The following is a 20923-nucleotide window of genomic DNA, read 5'->3' as shown; positions in this document are numbered from 1 at the left end:
GCAGCAAAGGGGGGTAAGCTCATCCGTCCGAGAGAGGAGTAAGGGAGAGAGTCCGGGCTTACCGCCACAGTCGAGTTTGCCGGTAAGGTGTATATATGGGCGCGCGTCTATGTAGCGAAGGACCGATGAATTATTCACGAATAAGTAGCCGTAGGTATATACATGTGTGTGTGCGTGTACGCCCCCCGGCCGAGGGAGAGAAGAGAAGCGCGAGTTACACCAGCTGGAGAGGCGCGCGAACGAACTAGGCGACAACTACGGCGATCGGGCCATGAAAATTCAACGCGTCGCTCGGCACCGACTCGTATAGGACAGAGAAGAAGAGGGTAAATAAGCACGAGGATCTCTGGTGTGGTTTTTTGTGTTTTTTGTGTTTTTTTTTTTTTTTTTTTGCCTCAATAAAATAAACGTATACATATACACCGCCACGGTGCGTTTACATCACGAGGTTTACCCAACGAGCTGCTCGCTAATCCATCACCTACGCGTTATTCGGTATCACATTGTACATAGGTGTATACTCTAGCTCCTTCTCCTCCTCCTTCTTGATCGGAACGTCTATGGTATATGTACCTTATACTCTTGCACCGCGTGTGTGGGTGTGTTGCCGACGATTGCTCTCACGGTCCCGCGAATTGCTTCTTGCCGCGGCTCGTCCAACTTTCCCAACTACAACTGTATAGTCGTTGCTCGCTGTAATCACAGAATCCTACACCAAAAGAGGAGTCCGTACATTATTGGTGATGTACACTCGTACAGTCTCACACGCTCGTCCCTTGCTTTTTCGTATACACGAGGAAAGAGAAAGAAAAGTAGATGCAGCCAAGTGACGGTAAGACATTTCGCCGTGGCCAAAGCTTGCCAAAGCCCCCGCGCGAAATACATCATCACGCGTGTGTCTATTTACATGCACGATGAAGCACAGCAGGTGCGAGCATCATCGGATAGGTGTGTAATACCTACACGCGTATATTACATATATACATATATATATACGTGGCTCTCCCGCGGCTCTCGGAGCCCGTAAATTACGTTAATGGTAATTTATATCTGGGCAGCCGTGGCATCATCATCACGATCCCATGTTAATTATAACGCTGCGGGGGCTAAGAGCACCTTTGGAGGGAGTAAGTGTACTTTAAGGCCAGAAAGCCCATCCATCTCCCACACATACCCCTACCCCCCCTCCGTATTCCCGTGTAGGTCGCGTCTTCTCCAGCGGCCTATATACGGAAGCTCCGGAGTAAAAGCGACAAAGAGGACGGGTATGTGTATATAGGGTGTACAGGCGGGAGGGAAAAAGAGGGCGCATATTCAAATGGCCGGCCTGCAGCCGCGGGGATTTATGGGCCTTCGGGGCCGGCGTTCTCACGCGCCCGTACATATACAACCCGCTCCTCGCGAAGCAACGTCGCCGTAATAAATTTTTCTCCTCTCGTTTTGTTTTATCGCCCCTCTCTCCGTACAGATGTATATATGCATAAAAGCCCCGGGATGGGGGTGCATATAATATATGCACATACGTTTTGATTAACCATTTGCTATACCTGGTAAGGCTCGATTTCTCACCTCAGCCGCTTAAGCTCGTACGATGATGCAGATCGCGGGGGTAAAGCACCCATTGCCTATGACGGAGGCACGTCTGGAAGTTGATTCGCCGACATATCGGTGTGCGACCGGCTCTCGCCCACCGGGGGGAGAGAAAAGCACTGGCGCATCGATGGCTCGTGGGTGTGTGTGTGTATCGGGTATGGCGCGCAACTTTGTTTTATGGAGCTTATGGGACGCGCGGAGGGAGCTTTGGCTCCATCGCGCGGCTCTCCGAGATAAGAGGACTTTGCGATTTTTATACCCCTACCGCGTGTGTGGGAGTTGGGTTAAAATGTATTCTTTCGAGGCAAGATCGGGGCTCGGGAAAATTTCTTATCTGCAGTGAGCGCGTAAGTGCCGAAGAACCGACACGTAAGAGACGGTATATATGAGAGATATCAGGGCCGAAGATCTCGGAAAGTTTATGGATCCAAAGATCCCTTTGGGGGGTAAAGTCGCGCCTAAGTGAAAAATCGTATACCCTGACGCGCAGAGAGAGAGAGCCACTTTTTGTCCGTTGTTTTTGTATTTTATTACAGCTCTTTCGTTGCTTCGTACCTATACATACGTGTCTCACAGTAAGCGGAGGAGGTGCGGAGTTTTCGAGTGGTGTGCCGTCGAACGGGAAAATCGGTGCTTTATCGGTTCAACGGAGGAATGTCCTTAAAAACAGAAATAAAACACTTTTCCTCTTTTTTCTTCTTCTCTATATTATGTGCGCAAAAGAGAGTGGGGGGGGGGGGAGGATGGAATAAGGAAATGGCACAAAAACGGCAAAGCGCATACTTTATACGTAAGTAAGTATATACGCATGTATATATATATATATACGGGTAGCAGCTAAGATGAAAAGAAAATGAGATTGATCCGTATAGCCTCGAGGGCCGGTAATGAATGTAGCCGCTCTTCTCTTGTCGACGTGATTCCCTCACTTTCCCGAACGGCTCGACACGGCGATGCAATACTCTACCTACCCCCAGCCATATGTATATATATACATACCGGTTTGGTATAGGTAGCCCCCTCCCCTCTCTCTATCTCCAAGGGGAGCCGGGCAAAAGTATATTTCCCGAGAGTAATGCCTTTCGATTACTCTCCTCGTCGCTCAGCCGTTCTCGCGCTCGCTTTACCCGCTGCCCTTTTTAAGCAGACGGAAAAGTTATCAGCCCCGCGCTTCTCCGATGTAGACCCGCCGCTGCACCTATATATAACATCGCTACACGTTTGCGTGTATACACATTTTACCTGATTTACTACTGGTATTAACTTTACGTACACAGACAAACTGCGTTACCCTCCCTCCCTTTTTTTTCTTCACACCATCTTGTTTACCCCCTGTTTTATATACACGCCTCATTTATCTGTATGTATACTTATTGAAAAAAAAAAAAAAAAAAAAAATATTGCCCAAGAGCTTCTTGTTCAACGAGAGACAGTCGATCGGACAGCTTGTAAATACGAGAGGAACGAGACGAGCTGGTATTGAAAATCCATGTATATCTCTTCTGTGCACTCGTGTGTGCACGTTGCGTCCGCAGTTGTTGGAGAACTCTCGGATAGGGTCAAAGTTATCACTCGGTTCAGCAAAAGTCAAAGTTTGGAGGATAGATTCGGAGGAGCTCGCTGTTATTCGGATTGGCTAAAATGGCCCATCAGCATCATCGTGAGTACCTATATAGGGTAGGGGTTGGGAGTGGGTGGGGTACATCATTCCCTCCGCGTTCTACATAAGCAGCTGATCAACAGCCGCGCACGTGCGATGATCAAGCCAACTTCCCATATACTTTGTGCACGTATAGACACGCGTGCAGTAATAGTAGTGGTGGTGGTATTATATTCCTGCAGCGCGTGCACATGAATTTCATTATTAGTTTGCAGCAGTTGGGGCACCGACAGTGTCAACCTACGCACAAGCCCATACGTGTATATATTATATAACCAACTCTTTGCCAAACTTTGTGTAGCTGTAGAATATAATTACTCACCCTCCTCCTCCTTTGCCATTCGTTTGACAAGGATTACGTGTATATGCCGAGGGGCCCAACGGGTTTGATGAATTATGCGTTCGGCCCCTCGTCTAATCATAGACGAAAAAAAATCAAAAGGGGCCTATATACCTGCGTGCTACACACACACCTTGTCCGGGAAGTTTCTGCGTTTGTATACATATTATACATATACAGGTATGCCCAAGAAAGAGGGTATATAAAGCAGCCAGCCAGCGCTCGGGTGTATAGCTTCATCTGAAACTTCCAATATTCTTCCATTGAATTCTCGGTACAGCCCTCCTCCCCATCCCCTCGGCCGCGCTCTTCCATTTGCTATTCGCTTACTCTCTTTTATTTTATTTTTTTTTTTTCCTTCCTTCGCAGACAAGTTTCCCTCGGCTCGGCCGCGCTCTCCGCGTATCCGCCGTCAATCTTTTATTTTATTTCTAAAACATAAACAGAGTCTTTCCTCGCTCTGCTTTTCGAGCTTCCTCGGTAACTTTTTTTCTTTTTTTTCACCCCCCCCCAACCCACCCTTTTCTCTTTCTCTTCGGAAGAGGCACGCACGGGGCTTCTTTCATTTTTCACCTTTCATTTATTTCTCCCACAACCCCCCCCCCCTCTTATGGTTTATTAAACACCCATGTATTTACCAGCAAATGTTACATTCGTTGCGCATACCTTCGGACCTTAGATCCAAGTAATACCGAGGTCACACACCAATAACCCAATCCTCCGCCGATCGTGCAAATTGCTGTATACTCCGCGTTACTGCGCATCACCACATCACCATACAGCCCTGGATCATCAATCATAATCGGTATACGAGTAGCAGCAAAAAAAAAAAAAGAAAAAGCGAAGGGGTGCAAATGTTGGTCATCGGTGATGATAATAAACGGGGGGGGGGGAGGCTGATGTCTAATGGAAATACAATAAGTATAGGAGCTTCGCGGAGCGGGAGAGAGAGCGATCGAGTAATTAGTCCATTAGTTGATTTTATCGAGAGTGCAGGTAGAGCGCGAGAAGTGGTACGTTGTACACGCGAAAGAGAGAGGGAGGGTGGATGGTATAGCGTCGCCGAGGTATCGGTGGTCTCGCGCACCCCAGTAAATCTCCGTTCTATCCAATAAATATATAACACGCCGTGTGGACCACCTTGCGCTTCTTGCCTCCTCCTCTTCCTGCGTGACCTGCAACAGCGAGACGCGAGCCAGTAATGCGCTACTCCTATAATCCCTCGCGCCAACAGAGAGAGAGAGTAGCAGCATTAGCATCCCTCCCCCTTGTACGTATACACCTTCGGGATGATGCTCTCCACTCAAGGCGGGAGAGAGAGAGAGTCGAGCCAACAGCGGATTATATAGCTCCGAGTCGAAGGAACTTTCAAAATATCTCCTCTCGCTCGCTTGCGCGCATCACGAGTGATCAATTTTAAACTTTCCTCTATATAGTATCTCCCACCCTCCCCTCCCCCTGTAGCCGCGTGGGTGTTCGTGTATATATATATATATATAACACGCCATCCTATACCGATACTATAACCATCCTTCCTACCTACTCTACCAAGATTAACGACCTCAGCTTTTTACCTATACACCCGGACTCCCTCCTCCCCTATCTCGAGCCCTTTTCCCGTGGCATATGCATGTACGACCCGGTGCATACACATATAATACACCGGCAGCTGCTACTCGCATGGTGCAGTAGATCGAAAAAAAAAAAAAGCAACACCCGAGAGTCGTGCGTCAAGTCACTTTGGATTTTACTCGCAAAAAGTTACGAGTGAAATATCATATATATATATATACGTATTCGAATAGAGAGGCGAACGATACACCCATTTGCTATAAAAAAATAACAATTAGTATAAGCTCAACGCAGAGTAAAACAATACGGGGGCAAAGTTGAAAAAAGTGCCGCAAGAGCCTATAATCCATTAGGGTGGTTTTCGGCATCCCTCCCGCGAGACGTGTATAGGCTCGTTTTTTAGCTCCGTAGCTCAATGGGGGAGGTCTGGCTCCGCACGGATTTTTTGCCCCTTGTACAATTGAAACATAAAGAACCGGTGGGCCTACCGTATATAGGCACATGTAGATATACAAAGACCAAGGTAAAGTATATACACACGTACAGTGGTGCGGCTTTCAAACTACAGGGGGAGTAGTGGAATGGCCAGGGTGTGGGGGTGGTTTGGCGGGAAGCTGGAGAATAGAGCCGAGGGTGTAAGTAGGTATATACAACAGCGCGCCCGGCGCTCGAAAGATTAAACAAGCTCTCTCTCTCTCTCTGCCGGCTAATGCCGTGTATGCATACGCGGGCCGGCGCCTCCGACCCACCACCACCGTTGCCGTTTCTGCATTATTGATGACGTGATTAATCGATCCGAGCATTCGGTGCATATTGTCCCCCCCCCCTCTCTCTCTCTCTATTTGTCCATATACACATACGTGCATATCTTTTCGGTCCGTACGTACACCCTGCATATACGTGCTCCCTCTCCGGTATTTTTTTCGTCCCTTGCGTGAACGTTCCGATTTCGAGTACCACGTAGCATTTCAACGGATCCTTTTTACACCTATAAGGATTACTACCCCTTAAAGTGATGCACTCGGTGTGTCTTCCACATGCATCTATCGGGTCTGTAAAAATATACCCCCAATGTATATGCGATACATCTGGGAGGCAACCCGAAAATAACATGTATGTATAATACCTCCATCAACCGATCATCCGGCGAATTGATGAATCGGTAAACGAGAGAAAAACGCGTGGGAGTTTGTAATTAAGATTAATTTGGAATTACGAGTGCATAATGTTGTAAAAGAGTAGTAGCATACGATAATCTTGTACGTTGTACTTGTGATTTTATTGCCAAAAAATCCGAGATGTCAACATGTGGGTTGTACTAACTTTTGACATTGGGACTCTCTCTCCATCTCTCTTTGTTCGTCATGCATAATTCTGACAAAAGTACCGCGGTAGGCACACAGAAGCCGGACGGACAGCGTGGAGACACACGCAAGCGTATAGGTACATATATACATATACATCGACAGTTAGCCGTGCTCAGCTATATACATATATATATATCATGGTCCTTCCCTAATATACATATAAGCCGTGAGCCAGAGGGGCCCCCTTGACTCGTTCGATTGGTTGGATGCTTTGCTCGAAGGACACCTACATAAATACATACATATATACCTACGTCAAGAGCAGAGAAGCCGGTCTGGCTCTCGGCTAAATTATTTATCGGCCCCTCCTCGAAGATCCTCTCGATTATCGCGACACGGCTCTCCGAGCTTTGGCTATTAGTGCTCGCTCGGGGGAGGGGTGGCACCATATATAGGTACTCATGGGCTGGCAGGGGAGGAGGGCAAGAAAAGCCCCCAGGACGATAGCGGCCTATGTGTGTGAGTGCATGGTGCGCCTGTGGGCTGTACACGTGTGTAACGTAGGTACACAGATGTAGATATCGAGCTTAAATGCTTGGCTGCAGCCGGCAGCGGAAGCAGTGCTCATTAAATCAGAGCTACAAGAGCCGATGGAAACTACACGTATGTATACGTATATACACCCTTTACTTACGTTGTATAGGTATATACCTACGTGTGTACACGTGTGCCCGCCGTTATGGAGGCGCCAATTCATTTGGATATAACGAGCCCTGATGCCACCACCAAACCGATCTATTGGCTATTGTATGCACACGCATGAGTTTTTACACCCCTCGTACGAGCAATGACAATGGATTATTTTTTATTATTTACAGAATCATCCGTCAATTGAAAGCGAGTCCATATATTTGTATATATATCTTATACTTGTGCTTGAGATGATTTTTTTGTTTTTGTTTTGTTTTTCATTTACTTGCATCAACTCTCGTGTAACGGTTTTGCGAATGAATTTACACGCAGGTACCTAATATAAATGTAAAATGTGTACGCGTGTGTATATTACAAAATGGGAAATCGCTGAGTTGTGAGAAATAGAAGGAGGGAGGGAGGGAGAGATGGCGGTGAGGGTCGAGTGTTTGGCAAACGCAGCGACATGTTTGCCGAAATCTTACGGCAAAATCTGATTACTCTCCCTCTCTCTTTCCCTAGTGCTCCCCTCATATATATACATGTGCGGTGAGGCACGCGCTACTATATTACTTTGCTCACCTAATACGCGCGCGTGTATATGTAAGGTATATGCGTGGGTGTCCTCGTTTAGTAGAGCTTGCTGCTTACCCGTGTACCTCTTCCTCCTGCTATCTCTGGTTACCCCCCACGCACACCTTTCTCTCTCTCTCTCTCTCTCTTACATTGTGTATACGTCACGGAGAGGAAGAATGAGATTGAATTTCGCGCGAAATCGCTTGTTTGCTCGCTTGGATTCCGATAACGCGAATTTTTTATTTTCCCCCTTGTCATTCAATAGCCGTCAGGGCGTATTGGCCAGGTGCAAGTGAAGGGAGGGGATAGATGAGTCGACGCCAGCGTGCGTAGTGGCGAAAACAGGAAACCTGGGGTACCAAATGACTGTTATTTTTGCTTAATGAAGAAAAGAATAACAGCATTTCGTCAAATGTACAGATGTTATCATCACGTATGCATAAATACCTAGTATCAATATTATGAAATTGCAGTTACACTAATGTAAAAAAATGAACCATGTGGTGCCAAGAACGGTTGTAAAATGAAGCCTCGTTAGTTTTCGATTCAGAGCACACCCTCAGAAGCAGACGGTAAAAAGAGAGATAAATACGCGAAATAAGACATGATCAAGGGTGGCGCTGCATGACATGCCCCTGGCCAATACATTATACATCGGAGCAAACGAGTAAAATGAATCGTATTATTGGTATAGGTAAATACCTACGTACATACAAACAAAGGAAGCAGAAAAGATGTAGTAAAGACGAAAGGAGCCCAGTTACCCCAAAGTACAGAGGTTTAAACCAATTGGAGGCCATATATACAAACATATACTCGATCCTGGGTGATCAGCACCACATGCATATAGGCTCCATCATCAATGGGGTATATATGGCGAAGGTGAAAATGAATAGGTAGACGCGTTAGTCCCGTTCTTTGCCTCGAACGCGGGAGGCGAAAGGGGCTGAGCCGAGAGAGCGGAGGAGGAGGGCCGCCTGACGAGTTTGCCCGACGGTAAATATTCGCTCTGCGTCCATGCATTATTGAACCTTCTACTGGCTCCTCTCTCTCTCTCTCTCTGCCACCATCCCTCATCTATCTGTGTATATTTATACCTATCTGAAACGCGGAGAGAGAGAGAGAGAATTATGTTTCCCTTGCATTAACACACACACACACACTCCCGCGAGCACAGAGCGCGGAGCTTGCGCCTCTTTTGCTACAATATATACGCACACGAAATGTATACGTACTATTTGTACAGCCGGTATACAAGTATGCATGCACATTATACCTATCCCATCTTCTTTTGCCCCTTTTTAATCCGTTCACCCCCCCCCCCCCGCCCAACCCCACCCTCTCTATCTCTTTGTATCTTTTGTTTCACTCGCCGAGCTGCCTCTATGCAGATATTGTTCCAACTTTGTGTACGGAGAGTAAACCCTCGAGCTCTGATTTATTTTTCTTTCTCTTAGATTTTTCGCGAATTGTGCGTATAATGTACGTATACGGCGCGCACGAAGCGTATAATGAAATACTTAACGCTCGAGGATTGCCATCGTACCCCGTGCGCCCCCCGCGTATACTTTTGTACACGTGTACGCACAACTACATCCTCAACAAACAATTTTCTTTTTTCAGCTTGTTTTCTCTCTTTTTACCTCACTCGCTGCGTCATCCACGCGGCAAAGCAAATTATCATCGCGATAGCCGACTCGGGCGCTTCGATCGGTTATGGATTAATTTTATCGCTCTCGGTTCTACTCCCTGCTACCACTGTACTCTCTCTCTCTCTCTCTTTGTAAATACGACTTTTATCGCGTTTAAAAGCTTTCAATATTTCCAGTTCCATTTGGCCGGTTACGCGCACATTATAATATATTAGTGAATTTTCCTCGTCATCATCATCATCATTGCAAATATGGTTTGCCAAGCAATTTACGATACGAAACGTATAAAAGCTTGCGCGTGTATATGGAACGCCTTTATTTGTATGTATGTACAAATTAAATATACCAGTATAGATCCCATGGTTGAGGGGTGAAACGAAAATAAACCGTAACAGAAATCCTTGTTCGCGTGGCGCGAGAAAAACGAAGGAGAATCACCCCTCGGCGCTCGTCAGCATTAGCATCGCGGAGGAGTGGAGAGGAGAGTCTTTGCACTTCTTTGCATAATTAGAATACTCGCTCGCTCGGCAGTGGCTGCACCGAGCAATGCAGTAGTCGCCGGGGGTAGCTCCTCGTCGCCGTGTCTGCTGGTGTGTACTTCGCGCATTACCGGAATACGTAAACCTCATTTACATGTATTTCGGGAACACCCCCGGTTTTGTCGCCACTATCCCCCTCCGCGCTCCCCATCCCCAATTTATATTTACACGCAGACAGTATAATTTCCTCGCGCCGTTTCCTCGACAGCCTCCACGCGTGCTCAACTTTACCCCACCCCAACGTGATGGATAACAAGTATATCTTGTATTTTTCTTCTCCCTCCCTTTCCCGGCACTTTTCTCCCAGCCAGGGTTAACGACGCGCCATTCAAAAACTCCAATCACGAAAGACGTCGAGTCGAACCATTGGGAGACAAAAAAAAAAAAAAAAAAAAAAAAAAAAAAAAAGGTAAGGGGTAAAGTTTCTCCCTCAATCAGAGCCCATCCATTCATTCATGCAATCGCACAGCGATTCAAACGAACCAACTCGTCGCGCCTAACCACACGCATATCTCCCTGATGTGGCATATACACATATTAAGTCACGCGGTTGGGGTGTTAATTTGGCCGCAATATTATCGTCATCAATACGTATGCGACGGGGTGGCAAAGCGAGAGGTTTCCTCGAGGGCGACCGCGAAAGCCGCAAGCCGCTCGACGCAAACGGCTCAGCCGTATACCTTCGCACCAGCTCGTTAAAATCGATTTGGCCTTTCTCTCTCTCTCTTGAAAATCACAGCTACATGCATCACCAGAGCCCCGCGTTTGCGGCTGGAGCTTTGAACGCTTTCGCGTCAAGTGCACGCACATCGGCCGAGCCGCCCTTTTTCTCCGGACAACGTCTCTCCCTCGTTGTTGGTGTTAAACAACTACAAAGTTGAAGATTCCCCCGATTGTCCGGGGCATCTGGATGCTTTTCCACAACCAAAAGTTTTTCCGTGCGATAACGATTATACATCCCAATGCACGACTCGAAGCTAGAAGAAAGACGCAAACTCTCGTGGTTGATCCCGTGTACTGAATTATTCATTTGCCAGCGGTGCACAAACCTATGTCTACACAGCTATCGGTTTCGCCGAAAATCTCGAACCGCGCGGTATTACAGTAATGATGATGGTCCCGTCCGTGGTTACATATAGGTGTCAAAGGGGGGGGGATACTTTCAGCACCGTGCCTATAGGCTTTGTTTTCACATAGGGAGATGGAAAAAAAAAAAAAAAAAAAAAAAAAAAACAAAGGGTTCGCGTTGGTTTTCGGGTCATATCTCTCGTGCAGCTTCATTATGCACGTTCTGTGTGGGCATATGTGTGGCACACTGCCAGACCAACTCGAGGCTTTTCTTCTCCCCTCTCTCTCTCTCGTGCACACAGATATATATGTATATATATATACTTGGGTGGGCCGAAACTTTGGTGTCAAGGAGCGCTTAATTTTGTAAGCGCCGTGTACACGGCAAACACACTTGTTTTCCGATTCTCCTTAATTTTGCAAAAACTTGCGCCCGACCTCTCCAGATTGGCTTTTTCGTGTCCACGGCCACACGGAGACGCGAAAGAGCAGCCCTGAATAATTGACAAGGGGGGGGTTTGCAGGATTGCCCCTCTCTCTCTCTCTCTCTCCGCGGCTCGTCATTGCTTATACACATACATATATAGCCTTCTCTCTTTCGCACATCTTTGGAAAGTTAGTCATCGTCGTTGCTACACTGCTGATCTCCGCAAAACCAGCCAACTTTTCTCGCGTAAAATATTCAGATTCATTAAACTCGACACGATTTTCAGCCCCACCTCCCTGACGCGGTAACTTTCCTTTTCCCTTCATTTTTACTTGCTCGTGGTCCAACGGTTTTTACCCATACCGGTATCTCTATTTTTTTTTTTTTTTTTTTCCTTCCCACGAAGCACGAGATGCTTTCGCTCCAACGGCTACTGCATATACATGTACACGAGGGGAGGAAAAGTTTAATCGTTCGAAGCGCCTGAAGCGAATGAATCTTTTCTCTGATTCCCATTATTATTATTATTATTACTATCATTACGATGATTCACTTTTACCCCTGATATTTCACGCTTTCGCGCGCTCGTTTGAACCACCCTCCCCCCACATCCAATCAACATACACACACAAAAGTTAGTTTGCGAAATCAACGAAAATTAGAGGTCACGTATATGTATATACGTGCATCGAGGAGCAAAGAGTAGGCGTCCGACCGAATGAAGCCGTGATACGTATATATAAACCAACAGGACGCGTATGGGTTGCAGCAGGGGGTAGTTTACCCCGTTCTCCGCACGGCCGTGCCCAGACTGATTAATGAACGAGTCTCGGGTGCAGACCTCAAGTGTATAGGCCGCTCGCACGTAGGTACTCTCGTGTACGCGCATCCATTATCAGCGGCTCTTCGTTCCCCTCCCCCTCCCTGCCACCCTCGTTTGTGTATATTCCCCTATGCCGAGGTGAAACGACAAAGTGGATGCACCTATACCGAAAAGGATTTAAAAAAAAACAACTTTTTTTCCATTCATCCGTACAGGTACGTAACTTGTGCCATTTTTTTTTGGTTTTTTTGGTTTTTTTTTTTTTTTTTTTTTTTATTGCTTCATACACCAAAGTGATGATTTCTCACGGTCCGTACATATATATCTACCGCATAACCTATACTCGCCGGTGTCGTTGGGCCGGCCGGTAAATAATGGCCCCCGAGGCAGGCCCCTCTGTCCGTGTATACATATATATGGTTTCTTCGGTGTGCGTGCGGTCACAGAACGGCGTCCATGTGTCATTGGAAGGCATTAACGTCCGATCGGATCGGACGCGCGTCGCTGGCTTTGCTCTCCTCCTCCTCTCCCTTATTATTATTCGCTCGTTCGCCGGTGCCGTTGTTCCCCCTCTCCCCCCACCCCCTGCGTCGCGCCCAACTAAATTATTGTCCCCAACAATAGCGCCCGTCTCCTCCCCGACCCCCCTCTGCCCGCGCGCGAATAGTAACAACGGGACAAGTTTTTTTATTGCAAAAGTTGGCCCATCGATATAATATACGCGCGTGCGGATACACGGTAGAGTGAAAATTGACGATTCGCCCTCTCGCGCGTGCAAACGAGAGAAAAGAGGAGTGCAGCATATCGGAGCTGAGCCCCATACGGCTCCATATTAATGCCGTCTATATATAGATATCCGGGGATCGGTTGTGTGGATCCATGCCATCAGGCCATACCGATCTGCCCTGCTCGTCTTGACGTAAATCAAAATACTTACCCGGAGCTGCGCTGCACTTTACCTCCCCCCTCGTCCCACTTGGTATAAAATATGCCGGATCACAACTTCCTTTCCATTTCGCGTGGCTGCGTCTTTTCTTCGGTTTTACAACTCACCCCCCCCCCCTCGTTTCATCTCAATGGAGTATCTTTTTTCTCCGTTCGCCCAGACACGTATAACGTATAATCAGCGACGCGCAGGTATGCCGGGGAAAAGTTGTACCTGCCTTTAACGGACCAAAGAGTAGGACTGTTTAGCTCAAGATATTTTCTGACACGAGCCGAGAGAGAGAGTTTTCTCGGGGAAAAAGTTTCGCCCGGGCCCTCGAGATATTAAGCAGAGCAAGAGGAAGCAGGACCTACCGAGGCAATTATAGTTAGTTCCTGGGAAGGGGTGGGGGTAAAAAGTAAGCGAGCAAAAGAAGCTGGACGCTGTACATAATGTAGCGGTGGAGGAGCCGACTTTGGAATTCTTTCCCACCCCCCCCCCTGCACTTCATTTTTCTTCATCTTTCCGCGAGTACGTGTACAAGGCGCGGGGGTAAAGAGCCCACCCCCTTCTCCTCTCTTGGCTCGAGTCCGCTGGAATTCAAAGCATCCCAACAATGCACCCCCGTGCGTATTTGCGTGTATGCCGTTTGAATGACGGATGGCGAGCTGCGGCGGCAATTAACTCAAAATTACGCAATGCTTACCCGCGTCGGGCCACTTGTATGGTGGTACGTTGGAGGATTTTTCTTTTCCCCTCTCTTTCTCTCCATTGTTCGGACTTTCGAATGGAGGCGAACAACGTGACTTTTGATGCTTCGGAAGTTGTACGATATAACTGGTAATTGATGACGGAGAATGTAAATATAGGGAAAGGGTGAAAATAAAAGGGTACGCAGGCGTGTTGTTTCTCATAATGTTTTAAAATATTTATTATTCAAAATCATTGAGTTTTCTCTCTCTCTCTATCTTTGAATAGTTGTAAGATTGAGGTTTTTCGACGTCTCGACGAGTACAATAATTGTTTTTTTTTTTTTTTTTTCTCCTTCGCCTCGGCATCTTTGGCTGTTTTACATTTTAAGCTCGAAACCAAAGAAAAACATTATCGACCAACGTCATGTTTACATATATGCATATATATGTACGTGACGGCGAAACAACGCGTATACAATATAATATTAATTCCATTGCTGGCTTATTTAGTGCGTATATTTACAATGTCTTATTGGTCTCTGATTAAAATCCAACGACGTCCTTGTTTTTTTTTTTCGATAACGAAGATAACATACATACAAGAGAGATGAAAACGACATGCTTCATACGTGAAGGAATTAACGATGCAAAAACGACGCGGCGTTGGTTGAAGCTCGTTGAGAATATATATATTTTATTTTTTTTCGTCCAATTATTCATACAATTACGCGCATACGGTTTTTTTTTTTTTTTTTCACGCCATGGCGATTATAATTTAGATAAATCACGACAACGCCGGCAAGCACACTCTCATTCTTTCTTCTTTAGTTATACGAAATTGGCACGAATCACTCGTCGCGATAATGATAACAACTCTGTCGAATCTTCGATGGCGCGAATCACGTTAACTCGAAAATCGTCAAGTTACGTTGTACCTTATTATGTTATATATACACCTCTGTATTTAATTTATATGAAATTTCATTTACTCAAAGCTATACGTAGCCCAACAACTTTCCTCTTTTTTTTCACTACGTATTTTTAACTTTTTTATTTTTTCTATAGCGCTGCAAAGGTTTCAATGACTGTGTAGTTGATGTATCATGTATATAATATAATATTACGCGTACCGCGTCTACGTACCTCGTGTGAAAAAAATAAACTTCGAGTATACAATATTTTTTGATTATTCATCATTATCGTTATATATATATACGAAATTATCCCCATTCCTCTTTCATCCAACGAATCTTGCGATTAGTATGTAAAATCCGTCCGAATCACCCGCATCCTCGTACACGCGTTACAGACCGCACACGTATATATATATATCCTTATGTAAATTAATCAATTGCATACGCATAAGGTATTTAATATACATGCGATACATATTCCGTAGTAAATCGTATAGTTATCCCTTCTCCGTGAGCTCGTGTACGCTTTCGCGTACGGCGCGTAAAAAAATTCAGCACGAGAAAAAATATATACGTATACGTATTTACACCATATATTACCATAATTTATGTAACATATGTTTTTAAAAGTATGCGCGTGAGTGTGGGTATATTTTACAGTGCACCGAGCCCAGGAGCTCGACAGTAGGTACAGTTCCGGTGGGGCTAGAGGGTCTCGAGGAGGTTGCGGACCAGGAGCGTGGAGACGCCCCCAGCCTTGGCGGCCCTGTCGGTCTTTCTCGTCCTGGCGCAACCGCGCTCGTTGCACCGGGCCGACTGGTTGATGCCGTCCTGCTCCAGCTGCACGGAGACGCTGGCCACCCGGGGCCTCGGGCCACCCTCGCACTCGCTCTCCTGCGCGACCGATGACATGCGAACAAAAAAACAAAAACAAAAAAATCTATAGGTACTCTTTTCACCACTGCGATTCCTTGGGGAGGGGGCACTCACCAGTAGACACTGGTTGTGCTGGTGGTGGTAGGTCATGTGGCGCGACTCGCGCTCCAGCTGCCAAGATCGAAAGTACAGGTCTCCACGGTATATAAGGCCACCCCTCCGTATCCTCAGCATAATGTGCCACCTGTAATTTTTTTTTTTTTTTTTTTTTTTTTTACGTAAAAGTACCTACAGGGATACATAATATATGGTGGGGGAAAAGAAAAAAAAAGAAAGAGAGACAAATGTCGGCACGTCGCGAGAGCTCACCTCGTTATTAGCTGGTGAACTCTTGACCACTGTCCCCGAGATCTCAAGATTCTCGCCGTGCCCAGAAGCGAGGCTCTGTGCACCGGGGACAGGGCGACTCCCTTGAGGTAATATTTCAGCGCGGCCAGCCACTTTCCTGAAATAAGTTTTGTTTTTTTTTTTTCATCCCTCCGTCGTACACACGTACCTATACATGTACATGCGTGGCCACCGATCGCATTGTCCGTCCAACGAATAAATATATTTATGCGAGCGAGAGGGGGGGGGGAAAAAAAAGAAGAAAAATGTCATACCATTTTGGTGCAGCCAGGCGGCGTACTCGGCGAGATAGTCCGGGCTCTTGGGCTGCAAGCGAACGACGTGTCTCAGGAGGGCCCCGGTAGTCGAGCCACTGGCCATCCTCGCGAGCACGAGGTAAGCCGGGGTATAGGCGGGATCGAGGGAGACGCATTTTTGCAGCATCCGCAGGCACTCCTCCGTGCGATTAGTTTTTCTGAAACGAGGACAAAGCCCACGCGACGATGAATTGGATTATTCGACGAAGAAGGAAAAATGTAAAAGAGAATCTGCTGGCGCGGCAGGATAAGAGAGAGGGGTATCAAAAAACAGAAGGGGAGAGTGGGGTCGGATTAGCGGTTCGATGGATATTATGAAAAAAGCCGATACCACGGGTCAGCCCGGCCGAGCGGGGAGTCATAAATCCCGGGTGGCAAGCGACGGCCGTGGCGCAGCTAAGCCAGCGACACATAAATTGAACTGTACGGCAATCTCGAGTGCCGGACAGCTCGAGTGGGAGATAAAGGGGGTCGGAGGGCCGGGCTCCGTACGTATACCTACCGTTGCTGTGTTGCGTGCCGTACGAGGTAAAGCTGTTTGGGGGGGGGGTATATATAGCTTAAAATTCAGAGGAAATTAATCATTAATGCCATTTGTTCCTTCTTATCCGTGGCCTCACTGTCCCCCAAAATCATAACTATTTTTGACCAGGGTGTACTTCAAACGACGCAAATGATCTTTGGCTTCGATTGAATTCTTTGTTTTAAAATTTATAAAAAAATCAAGGGATGCCCGATTTTACAAGAATTTCAATACGATTCGGGGGGTGTACTTACACAAAGTGTGGGATTCAGAGAGGCAAACTATGAAAAGATCATCTTGTTAATCAATACACATTGTTCACACTTGGATGCAAAATTAAAAAAAAAGAAGGGTATGTGTTTACATTTGTAATTTGTTGTACATACAAGTATACGTATATTCTACGTCCTAAACGAGTAACTGTATAGTATAAAACAATGTTTGAAATATATGAAAAAAAAAAAAAAAGGACAATCGACTAACCTGTACAATTGGCCGAGGTTGTAGTGGGCATTAACGTGGCCCGGTTGCGCCTGGATCGCGGCTAAAAAGTGCTTCTCCGCCTCCTCCTCGCCAGCTGTCAGCGTGCCCAGATTGTTGTGCGCGCTCGCGTACGTTGGCCAAAGCCTGAAACAGTACGTCGCAAAACAAAAAAAAAACACAATCATCATTGTTGATGCAGGTTAATAATATACATACAACACTTGCACGTTGCTGGATATATAAACAAAATTATATAATTGAAACGCTGCAATCAAGGTTTTTATGTGTACAGGGATGAGTAAGCGACCAAGTAGTGTAATTTTGTGTTTTACACGTGGCTGTCCGCCGAGCTCCTAAAGCACCCACACATCGTGCGTAACAATTAAATTAATCTTCCAGCTGAGGTTTGATGGCGCAAGGCAAACAAGCCGAGAGGAGGTCCGCGGGTATACCAGCGTCAAAAGGCAGAGCCAGGGAGAGATATGCATCTAATCTCCGTAAACGCGCCAGTGGCTCGGAAGGGGTGAAGGAGAGGCCACACGTGCGGACGACTCCCGCAAACCACCTTGTCCGTCCCATCTTTCTCTCTCTCTCTCGTGTGTGTGTATACACACATACATACGTATACAGGTACCCACGAAGAGTACAGGGATTACGGGCAGTGACGTGTCCGATAGCTGCTGTAGTCGATTAGACGCTCTCGTCAACGTCGAGGACGTATAGATGACCAGCTCGACCACTGCCGGCCCATCGTGTATCCATTGCTTCCAAGAGATCAGGTACCTACCGTGTCATATACGTGTATAATAACATCGCGTGCTCCACCCCCCACCAGCTAATCGCATCACCGATTGACCCTTTTTTTTTTTACTTGGGGCTACTACGCGGATGATGTACCCTGCCTGTGATGTGACGACTTTGTATCTTTTTTTATTTTTTATATACATCCAAGGTACTTCGTGGTCGATATTGATCCACAGGGGCAGCAAAGACTCGCTCGCGGGTTCGTACAAGTTTTACACAGCCTATACGTATATAATGACCGGCAAGTATCGAGAAACAAAGATTATGGCGGAAGAAAAGAGAGGGCAGCAACTTTCATTTTTTTTTTTTTTTTTTTTTTTTTTTTTTTTTTTTTTTTTTTTTTCGTATAAACTTGATGTAAGAGAAAATTTTTTAGCGCACCCGTACAACCCGGCACGGGGGTGCAAATATATATATATATACATATACGTATACATGGTGGGTAGCGGCAACGCCAGCAAAAGTTGAAGCTATAGGCATACCCCACCCCCCCCGGCCCCGATGCCAGAGGCAGTTCGGAACTACCTCGAGTCTCTGGGATGCTGTGCATAGCAAGGCAGGAGCAAGGACGTGCCCGTTTCGCGAAAAGTTTAAATAAGTTCGCCCGGCTGCTGGGCCTGATTGATTTACTTTTAACTTGATAGGGGGGGAGAGTTTTATGCGAAAGAGTCTCCTTCTTTCTTTACCTTTCCCCCCCCACCTTGTAAGCCCTCTCTTCTTTGCTCGGTGAAATTTTCTCGAGTTAAAAATTGCTTCCAAGATAAATACAATTTGATAGGGAGCCGGTGCACCAAGAGTCGATGAGCGAAACAAAACAAGGGCGCACGCGCGTGTTTGAGCCACGTTCGAATGAATCGTCAACAAGTCGAGTTGTATTTTTTTTTCTTTTTTCCTCTCCAAACGCAAGCCATCGCGATGCGCGGATCGATTACACCGATGTGCATGGGGGGAGGAAAAAAAAAAAAAAAAAAGAAGAAAAAAAGAAGTGTCAGGTCGGTCGGGCAAAGAGGTCGCGTAAGGTAGCCGGTGCACCGCACCGGAGCGCTTTGTCCGCTCGCGCGCATTAATTGCACGGATCATAAAGTCCGCGGGGAAGAGAGAAAGAAACGGGGTGGGCGTGATTTACTCCCGAGCAGCTTTACGAGGGCAAGTTTTCTGTGTACGAAGGGGCCCGGGTTCCATTGGCTCCGTCATTTTATAGTTTCCCCTTCCTGCCGGGGTGTCAAAGCCGCGGGCCCGCCTCGCCGATGGGGAGTTATCATCGAGATAAAGGAAAAAAGCTCTCCATGCCCCGGGGGGGGGGGCAAACGTAAACAGTCTCTTTATTTGCTTCTTCCTCTTGGCGCAAGGATGCGCGACATTCCAATCCGTTTTCATCACGCGAGTACCCTGATTTAGAGGACCAAGGACAAACGATACGTATGACACATCGGGTATCTATAATAATAATAATGCACAACCGCTGGCTGCATCAGCACTACCGGGGAAAGGCATATATATTATACACATACACGTGGTTGGGTATACTGCGTCATCCGGCACACACAAACACACCAAAGCTATATAATATATGAGTGCGTATGTGTACATAGGGTACAACGTATTCATAGGTATACTTACATTCATTTAATGCCGGAGCTTGCGCCTGAGTAATGTTAAAAGCGCGCGGCGTGTCGTAAAGCGCAAGCACACAGAAACGCCCGGGTATATATTATATACACACCATACATACCATTATATACGTGCACGCTTATGCCGTGAAATAACGTATCATCGTAAATATACGTATACATATACATATACACGTAACGTATATACAGAGGTCGGCAGAGTGGCATCTTTTGGCATGCACGAGCTTGTATACGTATACACATTGTGCCTGTATGTATGTTATATACCTGAATAACAGAAGATCTCGTGCACGGGCGGAGAAAGCCAGTGTATAAAACTTTTATGCCCCTATATCTGCGTACATCGCATTTCGAAGAGCCCACCTATACATACATATGTATCCGTACACGATGTATAGCGAGGGAGAGCTTTTGCAAGCGCGACATCTTATACCTCGATACGTATAATATATACATGTATACGTGTATATACGTGTATGTGCGCGATTGCCGTATCGTTTTATCGACATCCGACGTATTATATTATACAAGCCATGCTTCACTTTTGTATGAATTATCCGTACGGGGGGTATGAAATACACGCTTTGTGTGTGCCATACGTGATGTATACGTATATATAAAACAGCAGACGTATATATCCCTGGGTGTGATGTGCGTATATATATATATATATATATATATATATATATATATATATATATATATATAATCCGGTGAAACGGCAAATAATCCACGTCGCATGGGTTTATGGGGCACGGATTACGCGGGCAAACACAAATACGCGCGGCAGGTATGCGCGTTAAGCCGATGCATATAGGAGAGGGGGATGACGAGTATGGGGAGGAAAAAAAAAAAGCTGATGTCAAAAGCTCCGATGAGCCGCGCCGCGTTTGATAATCGACGAGTGCGCGGAGCAGACTCGAGGCTTAATCGGCCCCGGCATCACCGACGACACACGCAGCCCTATATATTATACACCTGCACTTTGAGCATCCCCCTCTCGTGAGATGATGCGCTGGGACTCTCGAGACCTGCACACCCACTCGAGCCAACAAGAAGAAGGGGAGGGGGGGTTGCCCGTGGGGCCATGATGTAAGAAAAACGACTACCCCTCCCCCCACCTT

The 20923-nt window shown here is 46.5% G+C and overlaps 1 protein-coding gene across 1 annotated transcript in view; it reads right to left on the bottom strand.

Moving 5' to 3' along the window:
* Positions 1-14678: 14678 nt before the first annotated feature.
* Positions 14679-20923, bottom strand: part of LOC106640866 (protein O-mannosyl-transferase TMTC1) — a 42348-nt gene continuing 36103 nt past the window's right edge. Inside the window, exons 11-15 of the mRNA XM_014355044.2 lie at positions 17365-17508; positions 16317-16516; positions 16024-16159; positions 15769-15898; positions 14679-15672 (exon numbers count right to left, since the gene is read on the bottom strand). Of these exons, the coding sequence (XP_014210530.2) occupies positions 15484-15672; positions 15769-15898; positions 16024-16159; positions 16317-16516; positions 17365-17508 (799 nt within the window). The 3' untranslated portion in view covers positions 14679-15483. The remainder of the gene's footprint in view (positions 15673-15768; positions 15899-16023; positions 16160-16316; positions 16517-17364; positions 17509-20923) is intronic.

The sequence above is a fragment of the Copidosoma floridanum genome, unplaced genomic scaffold, assembly GCF_036245765.1.
Source record: "Copidosoma floridanum isolate Cflo_tuat_1 unplaced genomic scaffold, Cflo_Japanese_pri ptg000006l, whole genome shotgun sequence".
NCBI classification, from domain to species: Eukaryota; Metazoa; Arthropoda; class Insecta; order Hymenoptera; family Encyrtidae; genus Copidosoma; species Copidosoma floridanum.
The sequence above is the reverse complement of the archived record's forward strand: the minus strand, read 5'-3'. Positions and strand labels throughout refer to the sequence as shown.